This window comes from Zeus faber, assembly GCF_960531495.2.
Source record: "Zeus faber genome assembly, contig: SCAFFOLD_101, whole genome shotgun sequence".
NCBI classification, from domain to species: Eukaryota; Metazoa; Chordata; class Actinopteri; order Zeiformes; family Zeidae; genus Zeus; species Zeus faber.
The window spans coordinates 23,284-43,838 of NW_028293184.1; the positions used below are offsets into that span (position 1 = coordinate 23,284).

General features: G+C 43.9%; 1 protein-coding gene across 1 annotated transcript in view; it reads right to left on the minus strand.

Moving 5' to 3' along the window:
* LOC307247615 (plexin-B2-like) overlaps window positions 1–20,002 on the minus strand; it is a gene marked incomplete at both ends in the record, with an annotated part of 43,162 nt that extends 23,160 nt beyond the window's left edge. The window contains 4 exons of the mRNA XM_080024658.1: window positions 11,183–11,312; window positions 12,091–12,239; window positions 16,585–16,748; window positions 19,915–20,002. Coding sequence (XP_079880784.1) covers window positions 11,183–11,312; window positions 12,091–12,239; window positions 16,585–16,748; window positions 19,915–20,002 — 531 coding nt within the window. The remainder of the gene's footprint in view (window positions 1–11,182; window positions 11,313–12,090; window positions 12,240–16,584; window positions 16,749–19,914) is intronic.
* Between the last annotated feature and the right edge of the window lie 553 nt (window positions 20,003–20,555).

Here is a 20,555-nt window from a genome sequence, read left to right on the forward strand (position 1 = left end):
TAGTAGAAAAATGCTAAACCGTGGAGTTAAATATTCCAGATTGGCTTAGATTACATGGGGAAGCACAGTTCACTTACCGAGACGCTGTAATGCACTGAATAATGACGATCGATTGTTTCGTTTAAAGTGACTGTCCAGGTGAAGATCAATCCTCCATATTCTATGTGATGTGAAGTCATAATGTGAAACCGTTTTGATAGAGTTCAACCTTTAAAATGTACAACTTTTAGACACACACAGAGACAGGGGGCGTATCCCAACATATACCACCAAAGAAGTCATGCTGACGTCACTTCCGTAAACAAGACGAGCATCATTCGGTTTCACTGGTCTGTGAAAACTTTCATTTCCGTGTTGTTATGGATTAGGAGAAGCGGGTGGCGGAAGCTATAAATGACATTGCGGACCTTAATCTGACCAGTGCGATAGGTCTGTGTTAGCAACGCATCCTGGACATCACTTTCCGCGATAGTCAGTTCTCTGACAGCGATGCTGAATCTGATACCGGCGTTATCCCGGACTTGAACATTTAAAACAGCGGATTTCAACGTGAATGTGGCGATGAAACTGAATATTTTCAAGAACCACCAGAGGAGACCGACGATACACCCGTTGCTGTTACAACGGAAGAGGTTGATGACGTGAGGAAGTCCATTGAGGTTGGTGATGCAGATTATGAACAAGTAGCAATGGACAATATTCTCAAGTTTACCTGCAAATGCAGTCAGGGGCCAAACAAAAATGAAAACAACATAACATCTTTATTATGTTATATATATATAATAGTAGTATATGTATTAAATAATACTGTTTTATATATAACATAATTATATAATACAGAGATCACATACTGTGTTAATTATATATATATATATATATATATATATATATATGTATTCCCACTCCCATTTGTCTCAAATTGGGGGGGGGGAATTACCTGGATCCAAACAGTTGTGGGGACTCCCTGAGAGGAACTAGGACCTGGGGGAGCTCCCATTGAACCAGACACTGGTGAAGCGGATGTGACGTCATCCAACAGGGTTTCAGCTCAAGTTCCGTGTTGTATTTACTCCTTAACATTCACTGATTTCATCTTATAATTACACTAAAATCTGTTTGTGGACAAATTTGAGGCGATTGATAATTAATCCATTTGCCGAATCTTCACTCATTAGATCTACAATATATAATTTAAAAGGTTGTTCCCACTTTCGCAAAACACAGGCTCACTCACTCTGGGATTTTCTGTTTCATTCAATTAAGGTAAAATTTTATTATATACATCCACAATAAAAATAAAATTTTCTTTTTTACTATTTGTGACCCACCGCAGACTTTAGGTACATTTGGTGGCTTTTGACTAAGAATCTCCTTACTGGTAATGATGCTTGCGTTGTTATCAAGTATTTGACAATGAACTTAAAACTATAATTCCATAGACTTCGTTTTAGTGCTCTCATTACAAAGCTATTGAACTTTGTACATTTAAAAATGGAAATAAAAAAACAGCTCCCATTTTTACATTAAAAAGCTATGCAACATGTAGATCAAATAAAGACCTGTTGTCATTCAAATAACAAAAAACAATTCAACTTTGAAAGATGACCACTGGTCAGGGTTCAAAGGACAATATCTACGGTAATGAGTCAGGGTTAGGGGTGAAAATCTGAAATCTCTCTCGGGAATGTGATTCTGTTTTTTGGGAACTCTGCGCCATCTCATGGTGACACACTGCAATTGAATAAATGGGCGTGTTTCGAGTCGAAATTAAACATGCCCTGTCAGGACACATGAGGAGGAGGGGGACTTCCAGCCGATTGGCAGCTGGCTGGGAGCCGCCTGGTGGTTGGCTGGAAGTTGGTTGCAAGTCGGCTGTCAACCGGCTGGAAGAGCCCTTTTCAAGTGGCTCGTACTGTATATGTGACCCACCGCAGACTTGAGGTACATTTGGTGCTTTTGACTTTTTTCTGCATCATTTGAAAGTGAAGAATAAGAGCTTAGAAACAAGGTGTCACTTGTGCAAATCAAGCAAATATTTTTAAAGCTATGACTTGTTAATGACAAGGGTGTGGCTGTAGACCATGTGTGGGCAAACTATGGCCCGCGGGCCACATCCGACCTGTTGGTCTTTTTAATATGGCCTGCCGAAGATTGGTACAGAATTCATTATTAATTTTTTTTTTTTTTTCACCTGTGCTGTCAGCATGCTGGACATACAACACAGAGTATTTGTATGCCATTGCATTCAGGACAGAGTTGGTCTGCAAGTGGAGTTCAAGTTCTCAACCTGCAATGCAACTCTTTATTAATTCTTAAATCATCAAGAACTGCTGCAATAACTCTGTCCTGTGGACGATCTGTAGAATAACAAGAGCACAGTTTTTGGTTATGGAGAGCCACCACCAACCCCCCTCTTTTGAGAACTATTTATCATGTTTGGGTACATAAACAACTGATCACAACTCCAAGAGGGGAGAATCACCACGGTGAGACAAATAAACATAGAAACAAACAACAGTTGCACAAAAACATGAACGTTGGACGACAACATATTTTGAAAAACTGAATTAGGTCCAGGAAAACTGGAACTACAACTGGTCACGTGGCCTCTTCCTGTCATAGTTATGGCAGTAAATGAGGGAGGAAAGGAGAGGAATGCAACCAGGAGGTTGCTGGGGTGCACTCCAAGCAGGTGTGCGTGAGGGCGTGCGTGCGTGCGTGTGTGTAAGATGTCCACTGGTGACTGTACATGACTTATCCCCATTGGTACTGGTGTAGAAGGTCAGTATTATGTCGCAAGGGGCCCCGCAACAAAACACCTTTATCCGACAAACTGCCATCCAAGAATCAAGCACGAAGGCAAGTTATTTGCTGGCATTCAAATTGGCAAAAGCCAGCAAGCCTTTCTCCGAAAGAGAGTTTCTCAAACAGTGCATGGTAGAAACAGCAGGTATCTTGTGTCCTGAGAGCAAGAACAAATTTGTAAAAATTAGCTTATCACGCAGGACAGTGACTCACCATGTTGAATTAATTGACGAAGACTTAGCTAGCAAGCTAAACAAAAAAGTGGAGTCATTTACATTATATTCTTTGGCACAGGACGAAAGTAATGACATTAAGGACACCGCTCAGCTTTTAATTTTTATCAGAGAGATTAATGACAATTGTAAGAGCCAAAATGCTGTTTTGAATTCATGTTGTAATTTCGTTTGTGTAACACTGGGGGGCCCATGTCTGCAAATTGACCTCAGGTATATAGGTAGGAAATGCCATGTTGTTGGCAGGTGTTTGACCCGGAAGGGCAAAGGGTTTTTGACCGCTTGCGCGCGGCCCCTTGTTGCTATGATGATGGAACTGCTGTGGACAATGTGCTGTATGGGAATAAATGGACCACTTTGGATTTCCGCATCAAGATTGTCTACATGCGTTTGTTTTGTTTAGCACAGGGCAATCAAGTGAGCATAGCATTTTTAACATCGAGCACGTCAGCCAGGTCTTCCCCGGTCTCAGGCACCTCAGTAGTTCAGTGTTAGACCGAACTCCTTTAAAAACAATTTTGAAATAACGGAGGAGTTTTTGGCCATGGAATCCCGAAAAGGGAAAACACGGGGAGAGGACTTGTATGACAGTGTGTTGGCGGTCATCAAGAGGCACAAGCTACCTTGGAGTACGCTCGCCAACATTACCACAGATGAATTGCCAAATCTGATGGGAAAAAACGTCGGACTGCTCAAAATAATCCAGGAGAGGGTGAAAGAGGACAACCCTGAATAGGAGGTAATTTACCTACACTGCATAATTCACCAGGAAGCACTGTTTGAATCTGTATTTCAGCTTGACCAAGCGGTGAAGCCAGTTGTAAAACTCGTTAACTTTATTCGAGCAAGGGGACTTCCCCATCGTCAGTTTTATACCTTTCTTGAAGAAACTGACGCTGATCACAGGGACTTGCTTTACCATTCTAATGTCCGCTGGTGAAGTTTGGAGAAAGTATGCCAACGAGTGTGGGAGCTCAAACAGTAGATTATATAATTTTTGGAGCCACTTGAGAACGCTGACAAGTTTCCTGAGCTAAGTGACACAGATTGGCTTTGTGATTTAGCTTTTGCTGTGGACATACTGACACACATGAATGAGCTGAACGTGACGCTACAAGGGAAAGACCAGTTTGTGCATGAAATGCATACAAACGTCAGAACCTTTAAAACCAAGCTAGCTTTATTCTCAAAGCAAATGTCAAACAAGTCATTAGCAACATAAAAATAAAGGAAATCACCGGATGACCTGTATGAAGAATTTGCCGTCGGTTCTCAGATTTTTGAAAAATTGACAAGTCACTTCAGCTGGTGTCATGTCCCTTCTCACAAGACACTGAAACGGCGCCACAGGAGTTGCAGTTGGAACTGATTGATCTCCGATGCGACACAGTCTTAAAGGAGAAGTTCAACTCTCTTAAACTGGATGAGTTTTATGCTTCATTAAGCGCAGCCAAATTTCCAAACATCCAGAAGATGGCACAGAGGATGCTGGGGTTGTTTGGCTCTACGTATGTGTGAACAGACTCAGATCTGTTCTAATAATAGCCACAGCAAAACTAACACCAGACTTTGATGCACTGGCAAAAATGGGTGATCCCACCCCTGCTGTAGGCGGTCGTTCTGGCTCAGGGCCAGGGAATGAGGAAGAGGAGGCAGGCAGAGGCGAAATAGCACCAGTTGGCGTGTATATTAATGTCTATTAATATTAAGTCTTTTGAACAATGGTGGCTCTTTGGCCAAACAAACTTCAGGCCCGCAGGCCAAGATATTTACACTACTCACAAAAAGTTAGGGATATTCTGCTTTTGGGTAAAATTTCAGGATGAACCTAAAATGCACTATAACCTTTACAGGTGAACTTACTTTGACCTTCTCTAAACTTTTGAATGCACATGTCCAACTGTTCAATGTTTCAGTACCTTTTGCACAACTTGCTGTTCTCTAACAAGGAGCTGAACGGCAAAATTCCGGTGTTTGATCCATGAATCGACCAATACATTTCCTGGTTCAATTAGAATTGGTATTTAAACAGTCCTCTTCATCATGCTGTTCACATTTTGACATCATGAGACCAAGACGACACCTAACAACTGATCAACAGTACCTCGCCATTGCGAGGCTTCAAACAGGATGTTCTCAGAGGGAAGTGGCCACTGAGTGTCATCAGCAGGTTGCAACAGAGATACAGAGACTGGAAGAGTTACAGAAAGGCATAGAAGTGGACGTCCTTTGGCCACATCCCACACCGATTCATTGTGAACAGTGCCCTGCGGAACCGGAGGATGAATGCCACTCAACTCCAGGCACATTTAAGGGAGGTGAGAGGCACCCAAGTGTCACGTCAGACCATTCGAAACCGTTGACATCAGCGTGGTCTGCGTGCTAGACGACCTGCAAGGGTACCTGACCACACAACCAGGCACAGGCATCATAGTCTTGCATGGGCCAGGGAGCATTTACGCTGGATGAGGGACCAGTGGCCTCAGTGCTGTTCTCTGATGAAAGTCGATTCACGTTGAGCAGAAATGATGGCCGCCACTGATGTTGGACACGTCAAGGAGAGCACTGTGCATCAGCCACTGTTGTCACCAGACGAGCCTTTGGTGGTGGTGGTGTTACAGTGTGGGCAGGTGTGTCTAGTCAATACACAACTGCCCAACACTTTGTGAATGGTAACGTGACAAGCCCATACTATCTGAATAACATCATTAATCCAGTCATTGTGCCCCTGCATGAACAGGCCTAATGTCATCTTCATGGACGGCAATGCTCCAGCTCATCGAGGTCGCATCATTAGGGAACAGCTGCTGGAGACTGGGGTACCTCAAATGGAGTGGCCTGCATTTTCTCCAGACCTGAATTCCATAGAAAACCTATGGGATCAGCTGAGTCGCCGTGTAGAGGCTCGTAACTCTGTATCCCAGAACCTCAATGACCTGAGGGCCGCCCTTCAAGAAGAGTGGGGTGCCAGCCCTCAGCAAACAATAAGTCGACTTGTGAACAACATGAGACGTCATTGTCAAGCTGTAATTGATGCTCAAGGGCACATGACAAGTTATTGAGACATTGACATTTTTTGTTGTGGTATACCCACCGCTGTTGTTTGCTTTTGTTTCAATAAATTGTTTGAGATGAGGAAATCACCATTGCATTCTTCTACTTAAATGCCCTACTTTCATGTATAATATCCCTGTAGCGTGAACTTTTTACATTTTCCATAAATTTCACCCGAAAGCCAAATATCCCTAACTTTTTGTGAGAAGTGTATATATCGTTCAGATATATCCGGGTATCTCCAGCTGTCCGTGCTGGTTCGTGTCCCTCCGGCTGGTTTGCCTACACGCCCATCCTACTGCGGGGACACAACACCCACACACACACGAAAGTTATACCTTCCTGTTTTTGGGGATCAGGTGAATCAGAGTCCCTCCGCTGATTAGGCTGATCCCCAGCAGCACCCTTGGTCCACCACATACCCCACCGTCACACTTAGGCAGGGTGCTGTCTGGCCGACAGCAGGTCTGGGCGTATTCGCGACTGCGGGAGTCTTATCTACTTGCAGTCGGAGCAGCCCCCCCCAAGTAGTACCCGAAATACCGTAACTCCCTCCTCCAGCCCCGCGCACCTCAGGGACGCTAGCACTGGGCCCACATGCTGCATATGCCACTCCCAAGTATCGCTATGAATAATGACATTGTCTAAATATGCAGCGGCAAATGCTGCATGCGGGCGCAGGACACGGTCCATGAGGCTCTGAAAGGTCGCGGGGGCACCAAACAACCCAAACGGAAGCACTCAGTGGAGGGTTGGTAGGGTAGGGAGAGTTTCTTTACTACAAATTGAGGTAAAGGCCTTGCGGAGTGGAGAAGGCCAATTTTTCCTTGGACTGCTGGGACAAGGGAATCTGCCAGTAGCCCTTGGTTAAATCCAGCGTCGTAAAAAACCGAGCCGTACCTAACCGGTCGAGAAGCTTGTCGACACGGGGCACCGGGTAGGCATCAAACTTTGACACAGTGTTCAGCTTCCGGTAATCTACGCAGAACCGCACTGACCCATCGGGCTTACCCACTAGAACAATGGGTCTGGACCAGTCGCTCGTAGATTCCTTGATTACCCACATGTCCAGCATGGCCTCTTATTCCGCCTGTACTGTTTTCTGTTTGTTTTCAGGCGGGCGATGCGGCTGCGTACTTTCACCCCCGGGGTCATCTCCACATGGTGGAGTATGAGGAGCGTACGGCTGGGCAAGGGAGAGAACACATCAGCAAAGCGCTGCTGCAGCGCCCCAATGTTTTATCTACCCGCTCAAAGGCAGTCCCGGAAGTCGTGATCGGGTTTTCCACATCGTCAGCATATCTGCCCAGACGCCTGCCCAATTCTCGGTGGTCCCAAGGCCGCGACGCTCTGCAAGGCTCTGGAGGGTGTATGGTGGTAGACGGTGGTCTCCCTCCTCTGGCGGGCGAAGGGATGGGAGGTGGGCCCTCCCTGTGGTTCCGGAAGGGGGGCTGGTGATGACCGCCAGGTCCGCGGTGCTGGTATCGGCCAGTCCCTTGTCGACTCTTGCGCCGCGTCTTGGTGCAGGTCCCTCGGTGGGCCCCTCTCTGGTCCGGTGCTCGTGTGGGCGTAGGCCTCCGCGTAGTCCTCCGCGAGGGCTATGATGGCTTGGACGGAGGCTGGACGGTGTCATTTTACCCAGATAGTGGCGCAGGCCGGAAGATTGTTCATGAACTGTTCGGTGGACACTGCCTTGACGATCTGGTGCGGGGAGCGCGCCTCCGTACTGAGCCACTGAAGTGCCCGGCGGCGCAGGCGGTGGCCCTCAGGTGTCTTCCCGACCCGTTCCTTCACGGCAATCCGGACGACAGCGTAGCTCATCTGCTGCTCGGGCGGTAGTGCATGCACCGCCAACTGGGCTTCGCCTGTCAGGAGTGGAAAAGCCGCCACGCCTGTTCGCGGCCGCCTCGGCCATCAGTTCAAAGTTGGTGAGGAATGCCTCGGGATAATCCTCCCCCGTCATCTTCTGTAGTGGGGGGACGGGGGGGCCCAGCGGTCGTTCCTCGCGGGTTCCGGTAAGCTCCCGAAGGAGGATATGTATTGCTTTCTGGTTGTCCTGAACCGCCCCCTCGTCCCGCTTGCGGGCCCTCGTTCTTGTCTTTTCTTCAAAAAGACATGAACTAGTCACTTTCTGTGCCTTAATGTGAAGAGGAGAAAGGCAACATGTCTCGACCATCAGATAAGGGAACTTCAACAGATGATCTGTCTCAACGAAATTGTCCCATCAGCGAAACTGTCTCATCAGCAGGACCCATGCGGAGGCGTCGCGACGTCTGCTGACCGACATTTCAACGACTCGTCAGTTTCGCCACTCCTAGAAAACTGTATAAAAACTCAGATCTCCAGTGAGAATTTAGAACTTCCTTTGTGGCTCTCTGTTGTGTTGCTACACTGAAACTGCTCCTTTTGTACAAGATTAAATACTTTATTAACATAAAGTTTGTCTCTGATTTCCTCTGTAACGATTAGTCCGTCCACGAACAAAGTTTATAACAATTTAACTTTTACAAGGGCCACCACCATCTGTTCCAGTGGGGAGGGCGTCCAGGAATCTGCCTCACACTGCTCCATGTCTCTGCTCAGGTGCCACTTGTAGACGGTCGTTCTGGCTCAGGGCCCCACACACACACACACACACACACACACACACACACACACACACACACACACACACACACACACACACACACACACACACACACACACACACACACACACACACACACACACACACACACACACACACACACACACACACACAGTTATACCTTTCTGTTTTTGGGGATCCCTCCGCTGATTAGGCTGATGCCGAGCAGCTGACTGACCCCGGGATGGGAGAGTGCACCGCCTGTCTGCAGCGGTGGCTTGGCCACGCCCCCTTGGTCCACCACAGTGGCAAACTGTTATTCTGAGATAATCACCTTCAAAGTTTTCCCACACAGTTGGCTTCAATCAGCCAGCGCCCAGAATGTAAATGGTTGGAGGACCAACAGAGCCTGGCTACTTCCCTGCTGAATGGGGACTTGACACCCTGCTGAATGGGGCAATCTCTGCATTGCTCTTGTGTTTTGAGGGAATGTTGAACAGCGTTATCAACACACAAGAATATACATGTTTTATAAAAGTGGATTTATTTAGAAAATTAGTCTAGCAATATTAATAGACAATAAATAAATCAATAATATGAGTCCCTGTATCAGCCTCAGTGTGTCATTTAATATATTAATGTGTGAATGCAAAATATCTTCAAAGTTCTTGGAGTTATCATGTGGGCTAACCCCAACCCTACCCCAGCTACACTCAGAGTGTTTGGGGCCTTTTTTTCCATATTATTTTCGCCTGTGGCTGCATTTGTAGGTAACCTTGAGAATCTTGTGCATTACTACTTGTTCATAATCTGCATCACCAACCTCAACGGACTTAATCACGTCATCAACTTCTTCTTCTGATAACGGGCTTATCATCGGTCTCCTACGGTGGTTCTTGAAAACATTCCTTTTCATCGCCAAATTCAGGTTGAAATCTGCTGTTTGAAATGCTCTCCAAGTCCGGGATAACGCTAGTATCAGATTCAGCATCGCTGTCGTTCTCTGCGTCGCTGTCGGAGAACTGACTACCATCACGGAAAATAAAGTCCAGTATGTGCTGCTTACACTGACTTGGATCTATCGCACTGGTCAGATTAAGGTCTGCGATTTGATTTAGATCTTCCGCCACCTGTTTCTCGTAATCCATAACAACACGGAGAAAAAAAGTGTTCACACACAAAGTAAAACAGGATCCTTGTCTTGTTTACGGAAGTGATGTCAGCATTTCTTCTTTGATGGTACACTAGGTACACACCCCCTCCACAATGATGTCTCCATGTGTGTATAAAAGTAGTATGATTTAAAGGTTGAACTCTATCAAAACGGTTTCACATTGTGACTTCACATCACATGGAATATGGAGGAATGATCTTCACCTGGACGGTCGCTATAAAGGAAACCATCGATCGGCGTTGTTCAGCTCTGTTCAGCATCTCGGTAAGTTAACTGCATTTCCCCATGTTCCCAAAGGGATTATTTAACTCCACGGTTTTGCATTTTTCTATTTATAAATCAAACTCGGTTATGAAAATACATTGAGAAATAAAAATAAAAAAAACACAAAGGAACACAACTGGAAAAATCTAATTTTCCTTCTAGAAAGGTTTTTTCAACTTATTTGGCTGCTCCAGGCAAGTATAGAAATGCGCAAGATAACGGGTTTCGCTGCAGTGGGTCACAAATACGTTGAGAGATTAAAAAAACCCACAAAGGAACAGCAGGTTTTGCTGCAGTGGGTCGCATTCGTCATGTTACTGCTGAGTATACATGGGTTGGTCCACACTCAAAGCAATACGACTCGACTGGGTGATTCAGCCTGAGGGACCGTGGTCTTAGGTCTGGACCAATCACTGGCACTCAGATCAATGAAGGTTCAGTCCCTGTCCTGGACCAGGAGCTATGATCGTTCCTAAAATAGTTCCTGCAGACAGTAAAAGGCACAGTTCCTTCAAAAAGTCCTGTGAACTAAGAAAAAGTTCCTGCGATGCAAAAACGCATGACATTGCGAGTTTTGCCATACATTAAGTATTGCAATGAAATTTTTTTTTGCGATATTTCCAGATACATATATTTATTCTCTTAGATGTACAGAAAATATCTTCTATGCCAAAACAAATGCAAGATTATTCCCAAGTTGCTTTACGTTTTGAACCACTGCTCCCGCCAGTGGACAGATAAATCATTGCAGCTGCTTTTCCGTAAAATGTAGCCTGGAGGCATTCCCAGGTGCCGGCGCGAAATCGAGGGGGATATTATTACAGGCAATATCCGAGCGAAGACCTGACACGGTCCCTGCATGGGTCAGCCACGCCCCAAACACAGATCTGCCTGGGCTCGGTCATGTTCCAGTTGCCCTCTCCAAGTGGCTCCTACTGTGTATATATATATATATATATATATATAATTTTAATAATTTGATAAGATCCAATGAGTATTCCAATAGAAAGAGTGTTTTGTTAATGGTTTGGTGACTGGTCTGGTTGTGTGTGTGTGTGCACCTACTCTATAGGTGAAGGTGACTTGGGATCGGCCTCGCCTCCCTCCCTCCACCTCCACCTCAACGACTCCCTGGTTAAAATCCGCTGGTAGGTCCACCGGTGCTGCCCTCATCGGGCCGATCTCACACACCACACTACAGAGACAGGAGGCATTGGATATGAAAATAATTAATTCTGTTGTCTCGTGACCTTTAATTTAGAAGTTTTGCAAAGTACTCACAGGAGAAACTTAGAGACAGAGATGGTAGATAAAAAAGCATTAAAAACAAGGGGAGATACAGGCTTGTGGCATGAAGGCAGGGGTGTAGCTCCAGCACTAGCTTCACTCAGCTCACAAATAAAAATATTTTACTGCAACAGACCAAAAGACATATAGCACAATGCAAATGGGAGAACTAGACAACCAGGCAGACAGTGAGAGAGACAGCAAGACAGACAACTAGACGGATAGCTAGACAGACAACCAGCCAGACAGCAAGACAGACAACTAGACAGATGGCAAAACAGACAACTAAACAGAACTAGACAGTCAGCCAGACAGAGAGTGAGACAGGTAACTAGACAGACAGCGAGGCAGACAGTTAGACAGGCGACTAGAGAGACAGCAAGACAGATAGTGAGACAGACAACTAGATAGACAGTGAGAAAGACAACCAGACATACAGCAAGACAGGTAACTAGACAGTCACCGAGACAACAAGATAGGCAACTAGACAGACAACTAGACAGACAGTGAGACATACAGCTATCCAGATAGCTGGACTGACAGCTAGATAGCTACGCATTGAGACAGACAGCTGGACAGAGAAAGGAGTGATACCCCAGACAGATACGTGAGGGGAGTCCACGGCTCTTTTTCTTATTGTTTTGTTCAATTAAATGCTTGCAAATGTTTTTATAATTTTGTTCTACCTGGTGGAGACAGAGTATTGGTCCCTCTGGTGGACACAGTCCACTCCAACCACTGTGATCTTCTTGATGTCCTCCTTCTTGATGCCCAGGTTTGAGCCCTTGATTGTCACAGAGATGCGGCCATTCAGAGGGCCAAAGCGGGGGACAATCTGCGGGGATGAGAGGGAAGAAATCAAAGGAAGGAGATATTAATAAAGCTCACATACTGTAAAACTGTGACAAGCCAACAGGTTAACCCTAACCCTAACCCCCTTACCCTAACCCAAGATGAATTAGAAATTACTTAAAACTGAAGTAAAATTCATTGGAATGAGACTACGAGATCTCTAAGTCAAGCTAAGTTATTCTGTCCGAATATGAAAAACAATGCTTCATGGCAAATATAAATACCGATATTGTGGTGGAAAAAACTGGTGTGACAGGGTGGTCAAAGTGAAGTTGACTTGGCCAGGATGAAGCCAGCATCAGAGTAAAATCTGTTTCACATAGGAAACATATACTGTCTCAGTTGTTGCGGAATGTTGTTGTTGAATAAATAATGAAAAGAGAGCGAAAAGGACAAAAAAAACACACAAACAGAAAGCACCTGGGAAAGGGATACCTGAATGAAAAAAGGGCAGATAGTAGAAGAGTGTATGAGAATGAGAATACTCCAGTGTTTGTGTGTGCTTTATTAAAATGGATTCTAAAGGAATAGTCATTTCATAACTTTGCGCTGCAGCGAGATAGCGAGATATATAGGATTTCATTCAGTCTTTTATTTACACTGGCATTTCTTTGTGTGTGTACACAAACACACATACTAAATGCACACATACACACACACACACAGATAGTACAGTCACACATGTTCCTGTAGCACACGGGCAATTAAGAAATAAAATTATATTTAGAGAAGAAAATGCATTTGTATAAAGCAGCCATAGGTGAGATGTGTGTGTGTGTGTATAATCATTTGACAGTGTTTACGTAGACTTTGAAAATGGCTTAAGCTGTTCTGTGCAGTGTCTGTGTGTGTGTGTGTGTGTGTGTGTGTGTGTGTGTGTGTGTGTGTGTGTGTGTGTGTGTGTGCGTGTGGAGTGCGGAGGAAGAGAGAAAGAGAGATCCAAACAACTTTTAGAGCGGCTCTTGGAGTCTTGAGCTTTATTAAAGTTAATTCCACACTCTCGCTCACACAGGTTGCTGTGTGAATGAACTTCTAACGGGGAAACTATCAAACATGTCAAGAATCCTGTGATAAAAAAGCTTTTCTGAAATTGCTGTCAATTTAGAGCCCATATGTCCTTGACACAGGGATGGTAGCTCAGGAGGTAGAGCTGGTGGTCTAGTGATCCAAAGGTTGCTGGTTCGATCCCAGGCTCCTCCTGCTAGCATGCTGTAGTGTCCTTGAGCAAGACACTTAACCCCTAATTGCTCCTGATGGCTGCGTCCGTCGGTGTTTGAACAATTGTAAGTCGCTTTGGATAAAAGCGTCTGCTAAATGTAATAACCAACTTTTCCCTCCAGCCCAGACAAAAGCAGTATTTTAAATGGCATAGAACGGTTTGATCTTTTTTATCGACCTATAGATGGCACTTTTGCCTCTTTTGAAATTCTCCAACACGACCATAATTTACAGAAGACACTCCTTTAGATACCTCCAGGTCCGCAGCTTCACTGAAGTACGCTACCCATTTCCTGTCCTGCCAGCAAAGTGCTTGTTAGACACCATATTGGACTGGGACTGATATACCAATGGAAACGTTTCATAAATATATATACGATTATCCAAGTCAATATTTCACCCTCCTTGGAAAAACAAAATCAGCCTGGGAGCAGAAAGGAAACACTCCCTACGCCGCATTCACATCACCTTCCTTTGTCTCAGGTATTTCCGTATCCAATTCAAAGTACTGCATCATCTACATTTCACGAGAGAGAAACTAAATTCCATCCCAATGTTGATCCTGCTTGTATTAGGTGCCACCTGAACCCAGCCACAGTTGGGCACATGTTTTGGGAATGCCCATCTTTAACTACAGTCAGTCGTATCTTTGAAGCCTTATTTGTCATAAAATAATTGAACCAAACCCAATTACTGCTATTTTTGGGGTTCCCAGTGAGGGCGTAGACATCAATACATCCCAAGCTAACGCGGTAGCATTTGCCTCACTTATAGCCTGGAGACTTGTTCTCCGCAATTGGAAATCTGATAAGCTCCCATCATTCACAAATTGGATCAAAGAAGTGCTATCCTTAATTCCATTAGAAAAAACTCATATAACAGATGAAAGTCCCATCAGAAATGTATATGCACTTGGTTCCCCGTTATAGAATTCACAATTACTGTCTATCTTTTTCATAAACACGTTTTTTTTGTTTTTGTTTACTAAATTAAGGTACACATACCTATGTCTGTCTGTATCTATATGTATATGTATCTATCTGTATATGTACGCACAACAACAACAAACCAAGCCCCTTTGCTTCCACACATGTTTTATTTTTTTATTTAAATTAATTAATTTTGTTTACATTTTGGGTGTCCAGGGAAGGGGTGCCATATGTGCTTTAATGTTTGTATATATTATACTAAAAAAACCTATAAATAAAGCAAAGAAAAGAAAAAAATTGATCTACTTCTTTCGGCTGCTCCCGTTAGGGGTCGCCACAGTGGATCATCTGCCTCCAATACCTTCTGTTCTGCGCATCTTCCTCCCTTACTCAAATCGCCTGCCTCACCACATCCATAAACCTTCCCTTTGGCCATTCTCTTTTCCTTTTAATAAAATAGAATATTCTTCACACTGTTAAAAAAAATAAAGGGAACACTTAAACAACAAATCCTAGATCTCGATTAATTAAATATTCCAGTTGAAAATCTTTATTCATTACATAGCGGAATGCGTTGAGAACAAAATAACATAAGAATGATCAATGGAAATCAAAATCATTAACCCATGGAGGTCTAGATTCAGAATCATGCTCAAAATAAAAGTGGGAAAATCAGATCAGAGGCTGATCCACCTTCTGTGGAAATTCCTCAAAATAATTCAAATGAGGCTCAGTAGTGTGTGTGTGGCCTCCACGTGCCTGTATGCACTCCCTACAACGTCTGCGCATGCTCCTGATGAGACGACAGATATTCTCCTGAGGGATCTCCTCCCAGACCTGGATCACGGCATCACTCAACTCCTGGACAGTCTGTGGTGCAACGTGGCGTCGCCGGATGGAACGAGACATGATGTCCCAGAGGTGCTCAATTGGATTCAGGTCTGGGGAACGGGCAGGCCAGTCCATAGCATCAATGCCTTCGTCATGCAGGAACTGCTGACACACTCCAGCCACATGAGGCCGAGCATTGTCATGCATCAGAAGGAACCCAAGGCCCACTGCACCAGCATATGGTCTGACAATGGGTCTGAGGATCTCATCCCGGTACCTAATGGCTGTCAGGGTACCTCTGGCTAGCACATGGAGGTCTGTGAGGCCTCTAAAGGATATGCCTCCCCAGACCATCACTGACCCACCGCCAAACCGGTCATGCTGGAGGATGTTGCAGGCAGCAGAACGTTCTCCACAGTGTCCCCAGACTCTGTCACGTCTGTCACATGTGCTCAGTGTGAACCTGCTTTAATCCGTGAAGAGCACAGGGCGCCAATGGCAAATCTACCAATCCTGGTGTTCTCTGGCAAATGCCAATTGGGTTGCACGGTGTTGGGCTGTGAGCACAGGCCCCACTTGTGGACGTCGGCCCTTCATACCACCCTCATGGAGTCTGTTTCTGACAGTTTGAGCAGAAACATGCACATTAGTGGCCTGCTGGAGGTCATTTTGTCGGGCTGTGGCAGTGCTCCTCCTGATTCTCCTTGCACAAAGGAGCAGATAGCGGTCCTGCTGCTGGGTTGTTGTCCTCCAACGGCCCCCTCCACCTCTCCTGGTGTACTGGCCTGTCTCCTGGTATCTCCTCCATGCTCTTGACACTGTGCTGGGAAACAGCGCGCATTGATGTGCCATCCTGGATGAGCTGCACTACCTGAGCAACTTCTGTGGGTTGCAGACTGCAGACACCGCCTCATACTACCTCTAGTGGTGAGGGCACTGGCAAAATGCAAAAGTGACCAAAAATCAGCCAGAAAAGATGAGGACAGGGAAATGGTCTGTGGCCACCACCTGGAGAACCATTACTTTATAGGGGTTGTCTTTCTCATTGCCTCTCATTTCCACCTGTTGTCTGTTCCATTTGCACAACAGCAGGTTAAATGGATTCACAATCAGCGTTGCTTCCTAACTGGACAGGTTGATATCCCAGAAGTATGACTGACTTGCAGTTACATTGTAATGATTATGTGTTCCCTTTATTTTTTTGAGCAGTATACACACACCCACATGCACACACACACGCACACACATACCCTTCAGAGTGATAAGGAGTTACTTTAGACTTTCAAGAGTGCGTGTGCCTCTAGCGTTGCCTTTTGAAAGTACCACATCGATACAGCCCTTCGTACTCACATCGGTAATCGTGGGGTCAGGACACTTAACCGGCTCCCGGTAACGGCAGAGCTCCTGATAAACACAGGCGTGGCTGGACGGACACCACACACATTGGTACTTGGCATCTGCATGCTTGCAAAGGCTGCAGTCTTCCCTGCCCATCGAGCAGTTGTACAGCACCACTGTGTGAGGGCGAGAGAGAGAGACAAAGGGAGAAAGAGAGAGTGCAAGAGAGAGAGAGAGAGAGAGACCATGGTGACTGACAAAAAATGACTGTCAAAATGACAGTGAGAGGGACAGTCTGGCCACCGAAAACGGTCGCCACCATCAGACCTGGCAACCCAGAGGGGTCAGGCTGTGCTCCCATTGCATCCTCACAAGCCTGCACACATATCAGGAGAGATGACTACAAGACTGAATTTGATACAATTCTAAAACATGAAATCAATTCAAATACAAGCCAAGAAACCTACATTCTAGGAAAAAAGGCAGAATGCTCACTTGTGGCAACTAAATACACTGCAGCCTGCCAGACAAGGGGGGGGCAATGAGTGACTGTACAACTCCCCCACCTACCATTATGTGTACTGTTTTACACTTTATTCGTTTTTTTACATAATTGTTGTACTGTATAAACTGTATGACAGATATACTGTATAGACAAAATATAAATATATAAAAATGCTCACCATGCCCCTAAAGCAAATTTGAATTGAATTGATAGAAATGGAAAGACATGGAAAAAGGGAAAGAGAGATAGAGAGAGGTTAAGTTTGATTTCATAACAGAGTTGATAAAACTTCCCATGCATGCTGCAATCAGCGCAATTTTCTACTTGGTCTTTGGATGATAAAGGACTATTAGTAGGTGAGTGTTGTGAGAGAAAAATACACATGATCAATCTTGTGAATGATGTTTTACATGTTCTATATAGGACACTAGTCTTTTGCATGTTACATAACTTTTAAAACACATTACCTTGGGGTTTTTAATTAGTCTCTCAAGAGTTTATATGTAGAGTCTGTTTTCTAAAAAATGCCTTCTGAAAAATCAACCTTGTGTGTAGATATGGGTAACTTCACAGAGCATTTTGTGTTTGTCAGACTGTATCTGTGACCTGAGTCTGTCTTTTAAACCATTGTATGAGCTCCTGATTGATTTGATTTGATCAATTGATGATTGAGTTGGCATCGTCCTGTAAATGCCGATGAAAAGCTAATCAATGTTACACAACTGGTCATCAGTACAAAGCCAACTCCGTCATTAGTAGGGGTAGACTGGTCAGAACACTGCTTTGGAGCAGCTCTGAATATTTCTCTTTATTTTGCAGAATAAATAGCTATAATACTCGGTTTTGTTTTCCTGTAGCGGGCAGATATACCTCACTGACCAAGCAGGAGAATTTCTCTGCTTCATGCCCAGGTTGTGTGCACAGCAGCAGTCAGAGACCAGATTTCCAAGAAGGAGTCATCTGGACATGACAGGTAGATCCAGTCGAGACACCATGAGATCCCAAACAAATTAAGGTGAAGACTTATTTAGATATTGTACCGATCAGGGAGAAAAACCTCTTGGAATCTCTTGGAAATAGCTATTGTGCCGATCAGGGAAGATCGAAGGAAATAACTCTGAGTTAGGTTAAAGATTGTATCGATCTAGAGGATCGTTGAAGAAGCTTTGATAACCCCCCCAGATAGATGTATCGCCAGCTGCATGCTGCGCAGGCTAGGAAAGGCAGTGGATATATTGGTCTGGAGGTCCGTGGATGAAGTGGCCAATTTTGCATTGATTAAGAGAAGGTGTTTTTTGCGTGTTCATTTGTTTTTTTTTATTATTCTATTCAATAATAAAGTTGACATTATTGAATACATAATTATTTAAGATTATTAATGACCCCTCCAGACCACTCTAGACATAATGAGTACTGCTCAAGGAGGTGTATGTGCTATGATAGGTGAGTCGTGTTGTACTAACGTGTACATTCCTGCCAATGATGTAGAATCAGGGAATTTGTCTTTAGCCATACCAGCTATGAAAGAGTTACGTGATGATTTAATGAAAAACCAAGCTGACAGTGGGACCCATTTACTTGGCTAAGAAATGCACTGGGACCATGGATTTCTATGCTCATAAAAATATTGATACCTGTAGTGATAATGTGTTTGATGCTATGCTGCTGTCTAGCGTGAATACCTATCGTTCGTAAGATGATAACTAATATGACAGCAGGACAGTTTGTCTCCATACCAAGAGATTATTGGAAACTACCTTAGGATGATGACAGAGACGTTGAGATGTGAAGATGTTTGTCTACATATGTTTATCCTTGCTTACAGAATGTGTTAGTCATTATGTTCACACAATGAATTTTGTTTTTTTATTTTGTTGTACACATTATTAAGTGATAACCATTGCTTATCCTGCATAGCATTATGTATTTGTGTAATCTCTGTTTGTTTATTTCAAATATTGATTCATGATTTTTGTTTTCTAGTTAGAATTGTAGAATGGCTTCACACAGGATTTTTCCCTCTGTACGACTTGGGTTTTTTACAGTGCGTTGTCAAAGTATAGTGTATATAAGCCTTCATGGTATTTTACTCTTCTCTAGTCAAATGTCGGAAGAGAGTTTTGGCCAAATTGAGGGGGAGATTTTCTTGAATTCTGTCTGGGATATTTGGGTATGAATTTATATGTAATTTTTTGATCGCTTTGCCTCATTTATATAAAATGTTAGCATTAGTGCATTAGTGCAGCAGAAAAATGCATATGATCAATATTGTGAATGATGTTTTACATGTTTTATATAGGACAAAAGTCCTTTGTATGTTATGTAACTTTTAAAACACATTGCCTTGGGGTTTTTAATGTGTCTCTCAAGAGTTTATATGAAGAGACGTATGTTACGTACGAAACAATGCCTATTGTCGTATTGAAAAACCAGATATCATTCCATCCTCCCTCAACCTTGTGTGAAGATAAGGCTAACTTTATAGAGCATTGTGAGTTTGTCAGACTGTACCTGTGACCTGAGCTTGACTCTTAACAATTGTATGAGCAACTGATTGATTTAATTTGATCAATTGATGATTGAATTGGCATTGTCCTGTAAATGACAAGCTAATCAATGTTACACAATCTGTAAAAAAGCCGTCTTCATCATTAGTTTATCAGTATGAGACTGGTCAGAACTGATTTGGAGCCGCTCTGAATCTTTCTCTTCATTCTGCAGAATAAATATCTTTAATACTCTTAGTTTTGTTTTCCTGTAGTGGGCAGATAAACCTCACAGATCACGCAGGAGAATTTCTCCAACAGTGTGTGTGGGGGTATGTGTGTAAGACCGACCTGTCAGGGTGCTGTCAATCTTGCGCTCAGAGTCTTGGTCTTTGATGTGGAAAGAGACGTTCACCTCCTGCTGCTTGTAGTAGGTAAACTGCACACATGCACACATTCACACACCCACACAGACACCCACAACCACACACAGAGACAAAATTAAACATCGATTTCATTATAGGAATTACATTACAGGAAAAGTGAAAAAATAAATGTAAGTTTAGTATTTGAATCACATAACAGTAAAAATAAAATTTGTCCGCATATAAAACCATAATGTCAGTTATTTCCTATTGCTGAACAAGCAACATGCAAACTACACACACACGGGGGCTTTTCCGAACGGGTGTGTAGCCTCCCACTCCGACTGAAACAACCAAGACGGAGTTAAAGAGTTGGCGAAAAAGAAAAAATCATCGCTTAAAACCATCAGCGAAAAACTACACTTTTTTTTAATAAAACTTTTTAATAAAAGCTTATATCAAGTTAAATTTGTCTGCAAACAGGGTTAGAAAAGTCATTCTGAAACGTCCTCCAGGTGGCGTTTTAACACCTCGTTTCTGACAGAATTTAACTAATTTTCCAGAGAATCCTTCATTGAGCTGAATTACTCTCCAGAGATAGCACCATCCTTAGACTGGGAAACAGCA